Source organism: Neomonachus schauinslandi, chromosome 15, assembly GCF_002201575.2.
Source record: "Neomonachus schauinslandi chromosome 15, ASM220157v2, whole genome shotgun sequence".
Taxonomy (NCBI): domain Eukaryota; kingdom Metazoa; phylum Chordata; class Mammalia; order Carnivora; family Phocidae; genus Neomonachus; species Neomonachus schauinslandi.
In genome coordinates, this window is record NC_058417.1 from 48,286,535 (window position 1) to 48,305,675 (window position 19,141).

Consider the following 19,141-nt stretch of genomic DNA (forward strand, 5'->3'; position numbering starts at 1 on the left):
CGCCCTGCCCCGCCGCGAGCCCGCGCGGCGCGTCCCCGGCCCGCGCCCCCGGGCCGCAGCGCAGCCTCCCGGGCGAGGGGGCGCAGGAGCGGCGGGGAGCCTGGCAAGATCGGCGCGGCGGGCGGCGGAGCAGTGAGTGCGAGCGAGCGGGCTCGGGGGCGCGTGTGCGCGGCGCCGGCTTCCGGAGGCCGTGGCTGAGCCCCTTGCGCGGCTCTGGTCCCTAAGCTAGAGCAGCACCGTCCCCTACGAAGAGAGCACGGGCCGCAGATGTCATCTTAACGTTTCTGGGAGCCACGTGAGCTCGTGCAGCAAGGGGCACGTGAGATTAGGCTTAGTCACACATGTTAATTTAGTCCAATACATCCGAAATATTACCATTTCAACCTGTGGTCGATATAAAAATGGAGAGAGTTTACATTCACCTCTCATTCTAAGTGTCCGAACTCCAGTGTGCACTTGACACTGAGAGCACCTCTCAGCTCGGAGGGCCGCATGGCGAGTGCTCGACGGCCCCGCGCGGCTCACGGGGCTCACGGGGCTCACGGGGCTGGACCGCGCCGCTCTAGCTTAGTACCGATTCCTGCTGCTCACGGCAAGATGCACCTCTGAAGTTGAATTAATAGGAATTCATAGGAAAGGCTTTTTAGAGGAAAAGGTTTTGCGTGTCTTCTGGCAGTACCGTGAGAGTTGGCATTCAAGCCGAGAGGATGTGAACACTCTACGGAGTCCGAATTGATGGACCGGCTTTTAGATCTTGCTGTTTATTCCCCGCGGCCCTGTTTTCTTTTTTTTTCTTTTCTTTTCTTTTTTTTTTACCGTCTCCGGTTGCCAAGGGCCTGGTCTGTCCTCTAAACGCGTTTTCATTTTTGGAATGCAGAACTGTAGAGTGTTAATAATGTGGATCTTGCTCAGTTCATTTCACATGTGAAGACACAGGCCTGCAGTAGCGAAGTAAACTTGTTCTCAGTAGCACCAATGGCAAAGATGGACCGGGTCCAAGTCTCCCTAATTACGAATTCTGCTTTGTTTTCCCTCTGCTGCATGACCTCATAAGTAAAATCCAGGAGCCAGAAACCTAACCGGTTTTTTTTTCCCCCCTCCCAGATTGTTTATAGAAGAGTTACAAGATTAAACTTTCTTTCAACCTCTTTTCTATTCAAGTGGGGCCATCTGGGGTTGCTCAAAGTCGGAGAAATCAGTCCATGTACTCTGCCTTAGCACCAAAAAAGAGACTCAATATCCAGAAAAGCACTTGCTACCCATGGAGGCATTAAAAAAAAAAAAAAAAAAGACTACTAGAAAATAGGTTAAGTTAAAACAAAATCTGCTCCAGCAATATGTTAAAACTGAGCCCTCCATCTGCACACCTACCCTCGGGATAATTTCTTCCCTCTGTTTAGTCTCGGATGGATCTATGTTTTCTTCCTTACAGCTGATTGGCTCATACAGCACTCTTGAGGGCACTTAGAGACCCATCCTCAGCTGTTGGGACAGTAGGCTTGGATCACAGTGCTTTCAGTGTCTTGGGGCCACCCAGCTGCTTTCTAGCAGCACCAGACTGTCTTGGGCTGTAATTGTAAATCAATACCATGTTCTTTCCTCTTGAAAAAGCCAATGAGAGGGCGCCTGAGTGGCTCAGTTGGTTAAGCGACTGCCTTTGGCTCAGGTCATGATCCCGGAGTCCCGGGATCGAGTCCCACATCGGGCTCCCTGCTCGGCGGGGAGTCTGCTTCTCCCTCTAACCCTTCCCCCTCTTGCGCTCTCTCACTCTCTCTCTCTAATAAATAAATTTAAAAAAAAAATCTTTAAAAAAAAAAGAAAAAGAAAAAGCCAGTGAGAAATGAACTCATTCATTCATTCAACAGTATTTTTGGAGCACCACCTACTACTCTGTGCGGGGCCCTGCTCAAAGCCTGGGAAGTAGCAGTAAACAAACAAACAAACAAAACCCCACTATCTTAAGGTGCAAATGGAGGAGACCTGGTTAATGAATGAAAACAAATACTTGTATAACTTTTTCTTTTGTTTTCAGAGTAAAGGGTAGAAACAAGGACTGTTCTGGATAGGAGAGTCAGGAATGCCTCCTCAGGAACGTTTGGAGGAGACCAAATTGCAGGGTCACATCATGCACACGTCAAAGGGAAGGGTGGACTAGGGAAAAATGCTAAGGCATGAGGCTTATGTTTTCAAGGAACAAGAAGGCGGCCAGTGCAGTTAGAGTATCAGGGAGCAAGGAAGAAAGAAAGAGCAGGAAGTTCACGAAGAACCCATTGTTAGGGATTTTAGGTTTTAAATGTGGTCGTGACTGATTTGTGCCTTCAAAGGATTATCGTAAGGCTTCTCTATGGAAAATTAAAGCAGGAAAATCAAAGCAATAGCGGAATTGGGCAAACCAGCTAGAAGATGATTGCAATAATCCAGCTAAGACGATACTGGCTTGGATCAGGGGTACTGGTAGAATTGGCAAAAGCAGGTTCTGGGTATATTTAGAAAGTAAAGTCAATAGGATTTGTGCAGGAGCAGGTTTGGGGAGGAGGGTCAAGAGTTCTGCTGAGGACATGTGAAATTGGAAATGCCTAGTTGGCACCAGGTGCTGTCACACAGGCCTGTGTGAGTCTGGAGCTCAGCTGCACAGTCGGATCCTAGAACAGGAACTGTCAGTGTAGAGAAGGTGCTTACAGTTTTGCCTGAATTCTAGGGGAGTAGGTTGCTAGGACAGTTGGCGTGCTTTTCTTGAGTTGCTGGAAAGGTATCTAAATAATATAAATCCATGGCTACAATGTGTATTTTCTCTCCATAATATTTGCTGAGCTCTATTTAAAAGGCGTTTATAGATTTCTGGAATATCATGTTTGCTGTCCACTTTTCCCTCTAGGAAATGCATGGTCACTGAAGTAATTTTGATTTGGATGTGAGAGTTTTTCTCCCTTGAAAAGCAGAGTTGTGTGTTCTTGAAACTTGGCCCTTTTCTTCTTTGCACCCCGGGGAGTCCTTACAGAAGCTGAACACCAGGGGGAGCTAGTTTCCTTGCTTATACAGCGGCTGGCCCACCTGTTGGTGATTGCAGCCCTCCTTTGATTAACATCTCTATCAAAGACAAATCCGAAAACAAGTCCAGCTTCTCTTTTCTCAATGCTACTGTACTTATAGGATTGACCTTCTAGGACATAACAAGTCTGAATTGTCTTTAAATTTGTCGTTTCTGGCAACCATCTCGGGTCCCCTCCCTCCTTTGTACTATCACTTGATCACTTTCCTATCGCTCAATAAACCTTTCTTTGCTGCCCCCTCCCCCAAAATAAATAACTTGGTCATTTCAAGTAAACCTTATAACCGTTTAAAATTTTAAAAGCAATGGTCTCTGAACTTTAAATCCCTGTTAGCGAGCCTGATACTTGGGAGCTTTTTAAAATAAGCATTCATGATTGTTTCTGATTTTGAATATTTTTGAGAAAGAGTACGAAAACCTAAATGTAATAAATACCTCTAGGTGACTTGAATGGATAACTGGGCCATGGGAACCCTGACACGGGTCCTATTTTCTATGTTATCATCAGGTATTAAGCTGCAGGAAAGACAAAAAAATGTACAAAAGGTACATTACACATTACAGGAGGACAAAACTGGTAACTTTGTTAAAAAGGCTTGGAAACATTGTATCCACAAAGGGTGCATTTGTCTTAAAAGAGCACATGATCTTAACTCATTTTTACCACTGGAATAATTTTACTTTTAGGGAGGGAAGTAGTCTTCATTTAGACTGAAACATTATTAAGTCAACAAGGTTGGAGCGGAATCTCTTTAATCCCAGGAAATGAAAACTTGTAATTAACGTGCCATCAGCTGTTTGATCTTTCCTGTCTCTGGCACCTATGATCTAAAAGCCACATTGACCACAATGATCCTTTCCTATGGGTCAGGACGTTCCTTTTCAGAGAGGTGCTGCTGGTGGCCCTGAGCCTTCCAGGGTCGCAGATGCATGGAGCAGGGGGTCAGAAACTGCAGACCGCAGGCCAAATCCAGCCCACTGCCTGTTTTTCTTTCCGGACCACAAGCTAATAGGGTTGTTTTTTTTTTTTTTAAACACTTTTATGTGGTTGAAAAAAAAATCAAAATAATATTTCGTGATGAAATTCAAATTTCAGTATCCATCAATAAATTTTTATTGAAGCAGCCATGCTCGTGACTTTACATTTTGTCTTTGGCTGCTTTCACACTGCAGCCGTGGGGCTGAGTAGTTGTGACAGAACCCACATGGCCCACAAGGCCTTAAATATTTACCATCTGGACGTTTCCAGAACAAGTCTGCTGACCCCTGGCATGGAGAGTATGCTGTTCACTTAGAGGTTAGAGTAGCTCTTAGGACTAGTCTCTAACTGGATATAGATAGTCTTCACTATTTATTACTTTTGATAGGCTTAGCTATTACTGTGTGGTGACCACGATCTCATTTCATTCATATATTTTTCATTAAGAAACAACCAAGTTCAACAAACACTTCTTGGAAATGGTTATGTGTCTCCAGTAGAGGTAAAAGATTTTGCAGAAAAGTGAAAAAAATTTATTTGAAGTGAATCTTCCTTGAGCTTTTATAACTTGAGTTGGATCAAACAACGAATGCTGAGGAGCCTATAAAAAAACTAATCAGTCTCTACATAAAAAAAGCCATACATTTATTGCAAATCTAGAAGTACCAGAATGTCACGAATACAGAACAAATCAGCAATCCTGTTTTGATTTTCTTCCAAACATTTAAAACCGGATTATTGACATACTTAAGTTGGCATACATTTTTTTTTTTCATGCAGTTAACAGAATGGACCTAGAGCTGGTTGCTCAGAGATCAGTTATAAATATTCAATTGTATTGAACATTCATAGTAAAAAATGTTGTAAAGTGCTGAAGTTATGGAAATTTGCAAAACCGCCACATGCTCAAAGTCCTTCTCAAGCCGTGACAGAGATTTGCTACATCCACCTTGATTTAGGTGTGTCTGTTTGCGACAGACACTTTGTCGTTTTCTCCCCCACCCCCCAGAGTTTTCCAGATTGTCCTATTTCTATGGCTGATAAAATGCTATACAAAATGTAGCAGGTGGTGATGAGCTATTGCCACTTGCATTTCAGTGCAGAGAAATATTCAAGCTTGTGTGTACCTGTAACCAAACTAGGCTTGTTATATTTTTCCCCCTGAGTTGTCATAAATTAACAGTAAAGATGAATAAAAGATGGAGCAGCAAGCGACCATCACCTGGAGAGTGAGATTCAGTACATATAAGTAAGTAGTCACACTTGCCCTCTTTACAGAAAAATGAGAAAAGGAGAAATACTTATACATGTAGTGTAATTCCAAAAACAGACAGACAAACAAACAAACAAACAAAAAACAAACCAACAGCAACCAGTTACCTGATAACTCTGGCAACTTAGAGCAATCAAGGTTTATATACGATGTAAATCGCAACTTGTAACTTATGATGGTAAAAATACATGTCTCGGCTACCCCATGTGAAATACAGAAATGCTTCAACAGTTAGCTGTTAAAAAAAAAATCAGAAATGCTTCAACGATTCAATGAAATATAATTCCGATCAAAGGAGATCCTCAAGTATTCTTAGGTGATAGAACAAATTATTTTAAAAAGCTAAGGCGATTATTTTTTCCCCTTCAAATAGCAGAGGTGGCCTTTAATCAAATTGAAGAATCATTACAACTTGGCCCTCTTATGAGAGTGACTTTACAAGATAAGACGTATTGTTTGAGGCATTTAAAGGACTGCAAAAAGGAGGTAAAAATGATGCTTAGGTCTCAGATTTTATTTCTTTTGATTAATCATCCTAGAATAACTTAATAATAAATAGAGGTTTAAATTAAGGACACTACCGTCACATATTTCTGAAAAATTAAAAGCAACAGGAAACGCATTTTTGAATGCCATTCTCTATCTTCTGTGTTGAAATACTTCTGGTAATGACTGGCCATAAAAGAAGTGGTAATCTTCACATTGATGAAGTTCAAGTTACAGATTTTTTTTTTTTTTTTTCTGTTTATTCGCCAAATGTTTGGTCTTAAACTGTACTTCATTCCCACGGAATATTTGAAAAACGGAGAGGCCACTGTTTGTGAACGGAGACCTCAGGTTTTCCAAGGGGTGTTAAGCAATTTGCTCATATTTCTGAAAACGAGAAATTTTAAAAATGATAGAAGTTTTGTTTGTTTGGAGTGGCCAATTTCACTTCAGTGACCTGGGCTAGCTGTCCTTTCGTAAGACGGCCTTTTATCACATGCGAGAGCTCTTGAAAACCACTTTACCCATTCACGTCACCATTTTAAAACTGGAATGTGAGCCACAGGGTCCTTCTTTGTATCTCTGTGTTGCTACCGAATGCAACCAGATTTACGTACAGAAGAGTGCTGGGTTGTTTTTGTTTTGGCTTAAGAAACAAGCAAAAAAGGAAAACTTAAAAAGTTAAAAAAAAAAGGACGCTGGTGGTATTCTCATGTACATTCCCTTTAAAATGCAGATATAAAACTGGGGAGAGTGGCTAGCCCCCTGTACCTCCCTGTGTCCCCCCCCCCCCAGCCGACGGGGTGGTGGCCCTTCCTGGGGAGCCTGTCATACTGGCTCCATTTTCACGTGGACTTTATGCTCATTTTTCCCAAGGTCCATTTCGAGAAAGTCTTCGGGGATGTCCCGTAGAGCTTTCCCGCGAGGACTCTCCGCCTGTCCTTGGCCCGCAGGATGACACTGGCTCAGTCCCTGTTTACACGGTCTCACGAGCGCGAGGCACACGGCGGCCACGGACATGCCGGCCGCGCAGGAATAGAAGGCGCGGCTGTAAACCTTGCTCTGATCCACCAGCAGACCTGGGGGAGAGCACGGCAGTTGTTAGCGACCCAGGCACAACATGGGCACAGCCCCGCGCTCACCCAGGCTCCCCTCGAGGGCAGAAGCTTCTCCGGGGCTTTGTCGCCTTCTCGGCTTTCGCTAAAGAGCCAGGAGCATGGAAGGTGGGCATCTTTTCCGGACTGGGGAGAAGAAATAAGTCAGGACAAATACGGCGGAGGCCACTGTGTTGCTAGCATGTTCTTCATGGGCTAATCTGTCCTCGTGGAGAATAAAACTTGGGACAGTTAGAGGCATGCTGCCTTTTTTTTTTTTTTTAAGACTTTATTTATTTATTTGAGAGAGAGAGAGAATGAGCATGAACAGTGGGGAGGGGGGGCAGAGGGAGAGGGAGAAGCAGGCTCCCCGCCGAGCAGGGAGCCCGACGCGGGGCTCAATCCCAGGACCCCGGGATCATGACCTGAGCCGAAGGCAGACGCTTAACGACTGAGCCACCCAGGCGCCCCTGCATGCTTCTGTGAGAAGAAAATATTTTGAACAGAAGGAAGAGCCTTATTATTTTCACTTGGGTTCACTTCAGGGATCTTTTAAAATGTTGTAGGGTTTCCCTCGTAATATAACTTTTGAGGACCTATTCAGGGCCAAGGTATGAAGCATACCCAAGTCCTTCCTACAAGAAATATTGTGTAGTAATCAATTAAGTATTTGCAGAGTGTGCTCTGTGCCCAGTTCCCTCATACCCTTCCTTACTTAGAAGGGCAGGTGACTTACAAAAGTCCCTCGGGGCTGCTGTACCAAAGTCAGAGGGTAATGGGGTGATACATGGATGGGGTCCCCTCTAACACAGCCAAGGCAAGATGTTAGCAAAAAGCCCAGGGTAGCCTGGACCGCAGCCGCGTGTTCTAATCCCGACTTGGTCACTCATTTACCATATGATTGTTAGCTGCCCTGCTTTGACCTTCAATTTCCTCATATGTAAGTCAAGAGAGTTGGCTCAGGTAATCTCTAATCCTGCCAGCTCTGAAATTCTATGGGACTATAAAAAGCAGTCTTTTTTTTTTTTTTAACTCTAACAAGAAGCACAATTCATAAGGCAAAAGTAGACAAGGGTACATATTTTTTGTGTATTTAAGTTACCTGCAAGGGGTGGTCCGGCCAGTCCTGCTATACTCTGAATGAAGACATACACACCAGCAGCAGAAGACATCTTCTCGATTCCCACGACATCGTCTTCGGCGAGCAGCGGAATGTGCGTACCCCCTACTGTTCCAACCATGAAACCAAAAAAGATGCTACATGACATGAGACCCCAGAATTCGGTCGCGAAAGTGAAGGCAAACAGAGACACCATTAGTAAGATGACGCAGATGAGTTCGATGTAGATCTTGCGAATGGGCTCTCTGTTGAGGACACAACCAGCTCCAATCCTTCCAAAAACTTCGGCAATGGCCATTGTGGATAACAGAAAAGCAGCTCGCTCCTGCTCAATGCCTAGACTGATGCCCAAGGGAATGATGTACAGGGAAGGTGCAAAGAACCCCAGTGTTGCAAAAAGACCAAATAATGCGTAACAGATAAAACTTCTGTCTTTCAAGATTGAGAAATCCAATAAAGGGGCTTTCTTATCACTGGGCTTGGAGCTGGTCTTCACCAGGATCTGCTGCATGTCGGCCTTCGGCCCCAGTTCTGTGTTGGCGTGACTAGGCACATTTTTCGGTGAGGTAGTTAGTTCTACTCCTGAGTCAATGGAGTCTATTGAGGTGCGTGTTTTCTCATTTTCGAGCATATATTGCACTTCTTTCCGATTCTCGTGGGCGGTTGCTTTCGGGGACCCTGGTCCCCTGATAATAATTGGTCTTAGCAGTGCCCCGCAGACAACGATGTTCAGCTGCAGCAGGCCCACGAAGAGGAGACTGTATCTCCAGCCGATGCTGTCCTTCAGAGCCGTGATTGCTTGAATAAGGTGGGAGCGGAGAGGAAATAAAATCAAAGGTCAGAAACAGACGCAAGACCCAGGGGAGAATACCGAGCCGAAACGGGGATTCAGACTTGTCACGACTGCTGTAAAAATTTACTCAGCAGTGCGAATGCAGCCCACCTGCCCTATATCCTCTATCCTCGGTGTTGATGCTCTTAGGATCCAGGGAAGGAGAAAATGGGCGCAGTGATGGTTAGCGATAAAGCCACGCTTGGTGGCCCGAGGTCTCCAAAAGAGCTTTGGAGGGTGCGTTTTGCCAGGTGGAGGCCTAAGACATGAAATCGGCTGGTGACCTACTTGCAGGTTTGGCAAATAGCAGCCTGCAGGTCAAACCCAATCCACCGCCTGTCTTTGATAATAAAGCTCCCCTGGAATGCAGTCATGCTCATTCAGCTGATGGGCCAAGCGGCGGCTTCTGGCCATGACCGCAAGTCTGAGCTGTTCTGACAGATCCTCATAGTCCCCTGAAAGTCTACGGTATTTACTGTCTGGCCTTTTTTTTTTTTTTTTTTTAAGATTTTATTTATTTATTTGAGAGAGAGAGAGAGAGAGAAACAGCATGAGAGGGGATAGGGTCAGAGGGAGAAGCAGGCTCTCTGCCAAGCCGGGAGCCCGATGTGGGACTCGATCCCAGGACTCCGGGATCATGACCTGAGCCGAAGGCAGTCGCTTAACCAACTGAGCCACCCAGGCACCCTGTCTGGCCTTTTAAAAACAGAATTTCCCACCTCTGAGCTCGATCACTGTCCCTGCACTCATGATCCTTAGTAGTGATGGGTTAAGTAAAAAGATAAACGAAGACCCCAAAAGCTCATAATTATCCCAGAATCAAGTGATGCCAGGGTTCTACAGTTTCTGCTCAGCAGACTGTCCTTAACTACCCGAGTCCTGCTCCTTCCTGCCAGGAAGCTGGGTCCTCAGCTGCTGACCAGGGTCCTCGGCTGCTGGATACGGGAAGGTGAGGCTGGGGTGACGGCCAGAGGAAGCATAAAGCCCCACAGTGACAACTGAATAATGCAGGCCTCACAAGACCCTGAAAGTAATCTTCGTAATCAACCCAGAAAGGTTAAATAATATTCAGTAGGATTTTATTATAGTCTAATTCTTTGAGAGCATGTCTACGAAGACATGCTAAGCTGGGTATCCAGAAGTAGCGGGGAGGGGGCATTTACTCTTATAGCATGTTTTTATGCCTCCCATTCTTCCCATTCATGTGGCAAACTTCCAATTGCAAAATATTTTAGGCTTAGGGTTGTTTTGCACTTTTTTTTTTGGTATTTATTTATTTATCTATTTTAAGTAGGCTCCACGGCCAACGTGGGGCTTGAACTCACAACCCAGAGATCAAGAGTCGCAAGCTCTACTCACTGAGCCAGCCAGGTGCCCTAGGCTTGGGGATTTGGAAAAGCTTTACACTCATCCAGCAAAAGTGGGTGCAATCTTCCTTTCTCCATTTCACACTTCTTGAGCGCCTACCGGGTACCAGGGAGATGCCCTGTGCTCGGGAACAGTCGACCAAGATACAGTTTCCACCCTCAGGACATTCACAGAGCACTGACGCTCCCCTCAACGTGTTATTTTGAAAAATTTCAAGCGGACAGCAAAACGGAAAGAATGATACCTATGTGCTTCGTCTGCCCTTTGCCTAAGTTCACTAATTAACATTTCCTCTCTCTCTCTCTGCCCGTCTTCCTATATATTTATATGCACACACACATTCATTTTTCTGAACCATGTGAAAAGCTTTAGACATTAGGACATGTCACCCCTAAATAATTCTACATTATCTCCTTTGAACAGTGTAATCCACTGACACATTCTTCAAGAAATGGCAAAGAAATGAATCTGGGTCTCCAAGGTTAACCGTCCACTACCTGGTAGAGTGTAATTCACCTACTGATGTTGAGGTAGCAAAAAAACCAGGGATAAAATTTTGCTGTGAGGATGCCTGGGTGGCTCATTCGGTTAAGCGTCCGACTCTTGATTTTGGCTCACGTCAAGATCTCAGGGTCGTGAGATCGAGCCCCACGTCTGGTTGGGCGTGGAGCCTGCTTGAAATTCTCCCTCTCCCTCTGCCCCTTGTGCATGAGCATGCATGCGTGTGCTCTCTCTCTTTCTTTCTCAAAAAAAAATTATCTTTTTTTGCTGTAAGATTACCCACACACAGATAATAAAACTAACTTCATTAGCATATTTTAAATCCACGTTGAACTAACTTCATTAGCATGTTTTAAATCCACGTTTAACGAAGGAGAGAAATAATATGAATAATCTCAAATCATTATCTTATTTATTTTGTTTGGAACGGATGTTTCAGGGCTTCTCACTGAATATGTGTCTTGCATCTTCCTATTTATGTCAACTTGGATTAGTGTTACAGTGTCTGAAATCCTAAAATGGGATTAGGGAGGACAGATCCTACAAATGTGCTAGAGGAGAGAAGGCAAATAATCTTTCCCTGTGAATACAGTTAAAGTCAGCCCTCAGCCGACTGTTGGCAGGAGCAGCTGAGCGGCCTCCCCCAGCCCATCGGCTCCCGTGGACTACCGCAGTCCGCCTACCTGGGGCGAAAGCAAACATCGCGAAGCATTCTCCCGTGGAAGCAAGTGCAGTGACCACAGAGCGCTTTTTGTCAAAGTACTGAGATAAAATGGTGACAGTTGGTAGGAAGCTAAAGCAGTATCCCAAACCTGAAAGAAAGCGGGAAAGAGCAGTCAGAACCACATACCGACTGATCCCAGAAGGGTGTGTTCAAAGATCTGGGATTTTTGTGTTTATTTTTGTTTTAGTATTTAATTTAACCTACGTATGTATGTATGTACTTTTAGGGATGACTTAGTTTTTTTATATTCTGTGCCATGTCAAAAAGACACTTTTGCTTTTGCAAAAGATTAGGTGCCAACATGGACTTTGGTCACAGTGCATAACAATTTGAAAATAATACCAAAAAAGTTAACAACCAGACAATCTAATCTCTTGGAAATCCAAACAGTCCATTTCCGAAATAATTCCTGAGCAAAAGGGGAAATAGAAGCTGCCATTATAAACTGTTTGGTGGGGGAGGGGCGTTTATTTTTTTAAATCATAAGTTCTGGGAGCCAAGAATTTCATTCTGGAAAAAAAGGTGCTGTAACAAAAAATGAAATAAAATAAAATAGGTTTCATTAGAGGTCTAGAGAAGCTATAACCATTGTTTATGGGATGCTAGGAGTATAAAACTGTTTTCTGTTTTTTTCCCCCTATTTTTCTGCATTAAAACAATTTCTATAATTCACAATGGACAGACTATTATTGAATATAGTTTTTAAAGAAGACTTGTATTTGGAAATCAATGAGCTTTGTTAAGTGCAGAAATATATGAAAAGTGCGAATCTTCACTAAACACGTATATCATCTGTAAGTAACGTGTGGACTCCTTTTAAAGGGAAAAGAGTTCTCCTGCTGCACCCTCCCCTATGTCCTGGAAGCCTCGCATTTCCACTGTGGAAATACCCGCTAAAGAAATTCACATCTTACTCTATGAAAATGATGCCTTTTGGCTGCAAACTCATGCAAAAGAGAAGTTATCTTTCTCATGGGTAAATATATATATTTTTTAAAGCCCGTCAGAAACTCTGGGGCAGGGGCGCCTGGGTGGCTCAGTCGTTAAGCGGCTGCCTTCGGCTCAGGTCATGATCTCAGGGTCCAGGGATCGAGCCCCGCATCGAGCCCCGCATCGAGCCCCGCATCGGGCTCCCCGCTCGGCGGGAGGCCTGTTTCTCCCTCTACCACTCCCCCTGCTTGTGTTCCCTCTCCCACTGTATCTCTCTCTGTCAAATAAATAAAATCTTAAAAAAAAAAAAAAAAAAGAAACTCTGGGGCACTGAGAGGAGGTTCCCATATCCCCTGGAGTCCATCCAGCCTGGTTCAGAACCACTGATCTGGGACACTATTAATTTCAAAGAAAAAAAAAAAACAACAGAGAAAGGGAGACAGAAGTACTCTTTGGGCTGCACCCCCTCCTTCCCCTTCCTTGGTCTTCAGATTGGGTATTTCTTTCGAGCCCGGGAGCAACAGTTACCGGATATGATGCCGATTGAGATGTACATGTGGTAGAGCTCCCGGGAGAAGGAGGCCATCACCATTCCCGTGCTGACAAGCAGGCCCCCTGCCACCACCACCAGACGGTGTCCGAAACGGGTGCTCAGGACAGCAGAAAGGGGAGCTGCAGATAAGGACCATAGTGTGATGTTTTATTTCTTATGTTAAGATTTTATTTATTTGTTTATTCTATTTATTTATTTTTTAGAAAGAGAGAGCAGGGGGAGGGACAGAGGGAGAAGGAGAGAGAATCTCAAGCAGACCCCGCACTGAGTACCGAGCCGGACGCAGGACTCAATCCCATGACCCTGAGATCAGCACCTGAGCTGAGAGCAAGAATCAGAAGCTCAACCGACTGAGCCACCCAAGGGCCTCCATAATGTGATATTTTAACTCCAAAGGCATAAGCGTTAGCTTTCTTAAGATTCCTTTTCTTGGGATGCCTGGGCTCAGGTCATGATCTCAGGGTCCCGGGATCGAGCCTTGTGTGGGGCTCCCTGCTCAGCGGGGAGTCTGCTTCTCCCTCTGCCTGCCCCCCCGCCTGCCGCCCCATGCTCTCTCATGTGCGCGCTCTCTCTCAAATAAATAAAATCTTTAAAAAACAAGATTCCTTCTTTTAAGTCTTGAACATGAAAAGATGATGTGCGATATATAATGCATTTTACACAATGGTTATATTTGCTCAACCGGACAGTGTATTTTTTAGGCTTCTTAAAGAGAAAGCCAGAATAACAGTATAAAACTTATAGCAATATTTTTAGATGAAAGTGATGTAAACTCACCATGAGCACCTATAAAGTTAGATATGCATTTAATGTATGTTATTCTGTCATAAAAATGGGCTTTCCCATGATGGCTTGAATCGTTTCCTTTTTCTACATCACTGCTTTGGATTCTTTTTTTAAAAAGCTCCATTTTGGGTCAGTTTCTAGCTCAGTTTCATTTGACTTTTCTGAAAATGATATGAAAGTATAGTGAATTCTCTGTTGAACACCCCCAAAGGAGGATAGCCATAGGATAGATAATTCTGAGTGGCTGAGGGATTATCATTCATTTAGCTTCTATACTCCATATCCTGAAGAACATTTAAGTCTGATAAATTCATTTCCTGGTGGTATATTACTTAGGCTGACCCTGATACTGACTTGAATATACAGAGATGAGGGAACCTTTGAGAATTGGATAAAAGCACAACACAGAACATGCTGGATAGAGGAGGGGGAAAAAGGACTAAATTTTGCTGGGGTTGGTGCATATATAATTCTGTGTTAGTAGAATATAAACCAATATTGAATATAGCTCATAATGAAACCACTCTCATCAGCTTTAGGTAGTATGTTGGCTCAAAGCATTAACTACTATAATAATAGCATTTAAGAGACTTATTTTCTGGTATAATAGTATTAACTGGACATTTCTTATTGACCGTATTATTTTTGGTTATAAAAGAGCTCAAAGCAAAGCTTTGGCATTTTCTTTTTATTTAGATTACCAAAGGTAAAATTTTAGTTCTAATTCACTTCAGTTATCTCTTCAAGGGGTAGACGAACCATGAGAGACGATGGACTCTGAAAAACAAACTGAGGGTTCTAGAGGGGAGGGGGGTGGGAGGATGGGTTAGCCTGGTGGTGGGTATTGAGGAGGGCACGTTCTGCATGGAGCACTGGGTGTTATGCACAAACAATGAATCATGGAACACTACATCTAAAACTAATGATGTAATGTAAGGGGATTAACATAAGAATAAAAAAAAATAAAAACAGTTATCTCTCCAAGAAAGTCAACTTTCCACAATTAAAAAATTGAGTATCTTAATATTCAGTTAAACCCGAACTAGGAACTCTTCCGTGAAGCTTGCAAGACAGAGTATTAGGAGTAGTAAGAGAAGTTTGTTACTCGATAGGAAAGGACAGGGGAGCTGCCTCTTTTAAGACATTTTATGGCTGAAAACTATCTAGAATTAAAGAAAGAAAACTTCAGAGGTAAAAGTTCCATTGGCAGGATATTAGGGTAAAGTCAGGGAAGTGTAAGGTCAGCCCCGTTAGCTTTCTGAGGTGAGTTCAGTAGCTGTGTTTTCTCAGAAGCCCTCGGTGTGGCCCTTGGCAGACGGATGGACCGTCGTGAGAATCAGGCCCGTAGGGGACCCAGTGAGAATGAGCATGTTACAAGTTATACTCAAACTCCGTTTTCTCTGAAGCTGTTGGACGTGGGAGTTCTGCACGGTGGCTGGCCAGTGAAATCCTTTAGGGAAGCAGGTGTCTGGAATTCATCCCTTCTGAATGAGGCTTGTCACTTTACACTATATCCTATTTCACACCCCCTCGTTCTTCGTCATGTACCCACATTTCATGTGCCGAGCCTGTTTGCCAAACATGTTTTTATGAGACCAGAGCCTAGGATGCCAAGTGCTTTTGCTGTTGCATCTTTAGAAAATGACTATACAGGATGGAGGTTTACTGCTGGCCTCAAAGTCATCTAGCATATCCTAAGAGTGTGCATACAGTAGGTGTTTAATGCATGTGTGTATACACTGAAGGCCATCGGGGTGGCAAATAAGGCCTTTTCCTTCGGCACCTCTTGTTTCTTGCCATCCCCAAACCCCTGAAAACCATATTACTTATTTGAGGCTTGAAAGGGCCCACAGGTCATAGAAGGAAACTCATCACAAACAGGATGGGTACCATTATGTAGTTAAGCCAATGAAAAGGGGTACATGGTTACATGTTGTTTAAACAGAAAGAGGTACTAACCTGTAAATGTTAAGACAAATACACATATTGATATGACCCACGAGATCCTGCTATTAGATTCATCAAAACTGTCCATTAAGTCATTAAAGAAGACACCAAATGACTTGATGATGCCGTAGGTAAAGACTTCAACGAAGAAAAAAGAGACAGCTACCACCCAGCCCCATCCTCCGTCAGGCACTTGAGTATAAACATTGGCTCTGGAACAAAGCTGTGATGTCTTTTGGGTCATTCTTAATCTGAAATAAAAAATTAAAAAAAAAAAAATTCAGACCAGCAATAGGGTTGATGCTTCTGCTACTCTTTAGCCAACGTTAAGAGACAAAAACTAAGTACCATATTTCTTAGGGTGATGAATATTTAAATAATGTGCAGTTACTATAGTCTTTGGATAACAGTTACATATTTATTTAATGGTCACAGCTGGGGAGTGTTACTTCCAAATTCTTTTGTATTTGTATTGTAGATGGAAGCCCCGAAGAATTGGGAAGTAAGACTTCCCAGCTGTGACAATAAATGGGAAAAACAAACAAAAGGAATCAGAACGGCATACGTAGGGGCAGCCCAAAGGACACAGAATGGCCACCAGACCCAAGTACTGATGCTGACCTTGAACTTGAAGACCAGTTAGGTAAAGGAAGCTTGAACTGATCATAAAGCATGTTGATCAGAAATGAAGCCTAGAAACTGGGAGGCTAAGAGGCCAACATTGACATTCCATCTAGCACCTTCTATGGGATAAGTGTTTGTGACATCCTATAGATACCCTATGCATCTCTGCCTGATGCTACCAGCCATTCAGATCATTGATCCCGTTTCTCGCTCAGTCAGTCTGATTATGATCTGGTGTCCCCCGTGGATGTACCTACATGTGAGAACTCTGTCTTCTGGGAGTTTGTTTAGCATGAGTAAATTCCTCAAAGTTGATCACTACTTGATGTATCAGCAATTGACAAATACTCTAGAATACAGTGACCAAAGAAAGCACTACAAATTTGCAGGGCTCTGGGCAGCCAGTTAACCTAACCAAGTTACCCCTGACCTTAGTATGCTTTTCCATTTGAGCTGCAACAAATATCAGAGCAAAACAGACCTGTGCCCGAAACACCGCTAGTAAGGGGAAACACTGTATTTAACACTGGAGGGAGGATGGGTGAACTTGAGTCTTCCCCACTGGGTTCTAACACTCATTTGCAGAGGCCCTGCAATTACATGCACTTTGAAACAGTGATATGTCGGCTAATTGAACATAATAAAAAATAAATAATTTTTTAAAAGTAAAAAAACAAAAATAAAAGAAACAGTGATGTGTTTTTAGCCCAACCCCAAATTAATATCTATAATAATACATGAGTCCATGGTCTTAGAACACTTGAATTGAAGAATTCTCTACAATCATACAGTTGTAGACAGGTGAATTTTCAGGATGTGTGAGTGTCCTCTTCCTGGCCATAACTTGTGTTCAAGTACTAAGGCAGGTTTTATTGATAATGCAGGGCAACTGAAAAATAAGAGGACACAACCCCATCTATCCAGTCGACTTGCCAGGTTTGGGGATTAGGATCTAATATTGAGTTTACTCTGTAAATCTTAAAAAAGCAGCAAATCTGACCTAACTCAGTAGCGTTCATCCTATCGAGGGTGCCATTCCCACTGTAGCCTGGGTCTCTAAAAGGACAGTGTACTCACTTTCTGTCCTTTACTGTTAAATACTTGATTGAATGAAATAGGGCATAAGATGCTTAAAAAAGCTTATGCTCTCTGCAGCAGAGACCTCTGCATTTTGATGTGCGTCAGTGTGTCCTTCCTGAGAGCACTTGCAAAGCGGGGGAGGCCAGTTAAATGCCTCAAGATGTAGGCTGAGCATCGACAGAACAGTTTTGCCATTAGTGTTCCCTAACATGGAAAACAGCTGATTTAAGATGGAAGTGGGGAGCCCTCCCCCAAATGAGGTTTTCACAACGCCCTTCCTTCATTACACTTTCAAAATGCACTCCCAAGATGAAGCCAGCGGGGGCAGAGGAGTGAGACATTGCTGGGCTTAAGATCTAGAAGACCAAAAATAAAATAAAAGTACTTCCCAGCAATAGGGTCTATCTAGTATTGAGTGTTTATCCCTAGGGAGAGGTGGAGGGGAGAGTGGGGGGAAAGTGGTATGAGCCCACAGCTTAGGTCCTTAGCTTCACCCCTTCTAGTTCATCCCCCCCACTAGGCTGTTCGTTTGGGCTTTTCCTTGTGGAGCCCCAGACTCCTTTACTAGCCTAACTGGCTCTGTGCGTCCAGTACGATTAATCTCTTTGAAATGCTGCACTGTTATGACATTTTTCTGCTTAGTCTTTTTCAGTGGCGTTCCTCTTTCTGAAGGATAAATAAAACCCAGGGATTAGCCTGGCTTTCAATGCCTTCATCGTTGGACCCCACCCTCTCTTTGTAGCCTTCTCGCTTCCAGTTCTAAGACTTGACTCAGGCTCTGGTCCAAATGGATTCCTCCTTGCCCTCCCGTCCCTAACCACCTTGTCTATTGCCACACCCTTCCTGCTAACCTCCCCCCCGCCCCCCGCCGGGGGGCTAGGTGCCCCCCTTACAGCAGGTACCTGTCAGGCCCCAGGCCATCAAATCTTCCTTCCTCCACAATGCTTCCTCTGACCCACTTCACCTAGGGGGTTCTCTTCGTGTGATACGTATCCCTTAGTAATGGGGTATTGTTTACTTATATGTGTTTATCTTATTTGATCAATTAAATTATAAGCTCAAGGAAAACAAATCCTGGAGCCTTGAACTCTTTGTACCTTCTTCTCCCGTCCCACCTCCAGACCCTGCACACAGTTGGTATTTAGTTTTTCAACAAAGTGCCTATGAGGGGCCAGGCCCCATGCTAGGCACCAGGGATAGATACTCCAGTGAAAGACAAGAGGGATGGTCTCTGTCTCTATGGACTTAAATCTCTGTTGATGGTAATGACAGGAATCCTAAGCCTGAAATGCGTAGTAAAACCATTTGCCATGTCCTTCCAGAGCTCCGCACGTTTCTAACAGGCAGTTAGGCTAAGTGGTAACCAAGCCCAAGGACCTATTGGCGCGATTGTTCTAACCCAGAAGGGTGCCCAGATGACCTTAGGGCTCAGGACCAACTTGAAATAAAGACATATTGGGATAAAACTGATCAAGGCCCCAAAGAGACAGAAATTTCTCTCTAGCCTAAAACCACTACAGGATCAAGAGACAGAATCTTTACATTGGGACTGCATGTAGGACAAGATTGCCGTTTTTGTATGAAGAGGGGGTTACCTATCGATCGTCAGAAGTTTCTGGTGATGGGTGCCTACCTCACTCTTTCTTTGCCCTTTATGATTTGTGGTTTGGACGTGCAACACGGGGTGGGGTTTCCATCAACCGGGAGCCGGGTGGTGTTACAATTATGGAATGTTAACTCGGAAAGGGGATTTGGAGCTCATTTGTCCATCTCATTGTAAAATCGTACTCATTTT

General features: G+C 43.9%; 1 protein-coding gene across 1 annotated transcript; it reads right to left on the reverse strand.

Moving 5' to 3' along the window:
- Nucleotides 1-6,615: 6,615 nt before the first annotated feature.
- SLC16A6 (solute carrier family 16 member 6) lies at nt 6,616-15,893 on the reverse strand. Its single transcript, XM_021678441.2, has 5 exons — nt 15,655-15,893; nt 12,885-13,028; nt 11,386-11,514; nt 7,984-8,799; nt 6,616-6,866 (listed from the first exon to the last, which is right to left on the reverse strand). Exons 1-5 carry the CDS (start codon nt 15,884-15,886, stop codon nt 6,616-6,618), a joined length of 1,572 nt encoding a protein of 523 aa, XP_021534116.1. The 5' UTR covers nt 15,887-15,893.
- Between the last annotated feature and the right edge of the window lie 3,248 nt (nt 15,894-19,141).

Coding starts and splice junctions, on each gene's coding strand:
- SLC16A6 (XM_021678441.2), bottom strand. CDS start 15,886: ATGACCCAAAAGACATCACAGCTTTGTTCCAGAGCCAATGTTTATACT. Junction 11,515..12,884: donor CTCAATCGGCATCATATCCG/GTAACTGTTGCT, acceptor GCTTTCTTTCAG/GTTTGGGATACTGCTTTAGC. Junction 8,800..11,385: donor GATGTTTGCTTTCGCCCCAG/GTAGGCGGACTG, acceptor ACCTTATTCAAG/CAATCACGGCTCTGAAGGAC.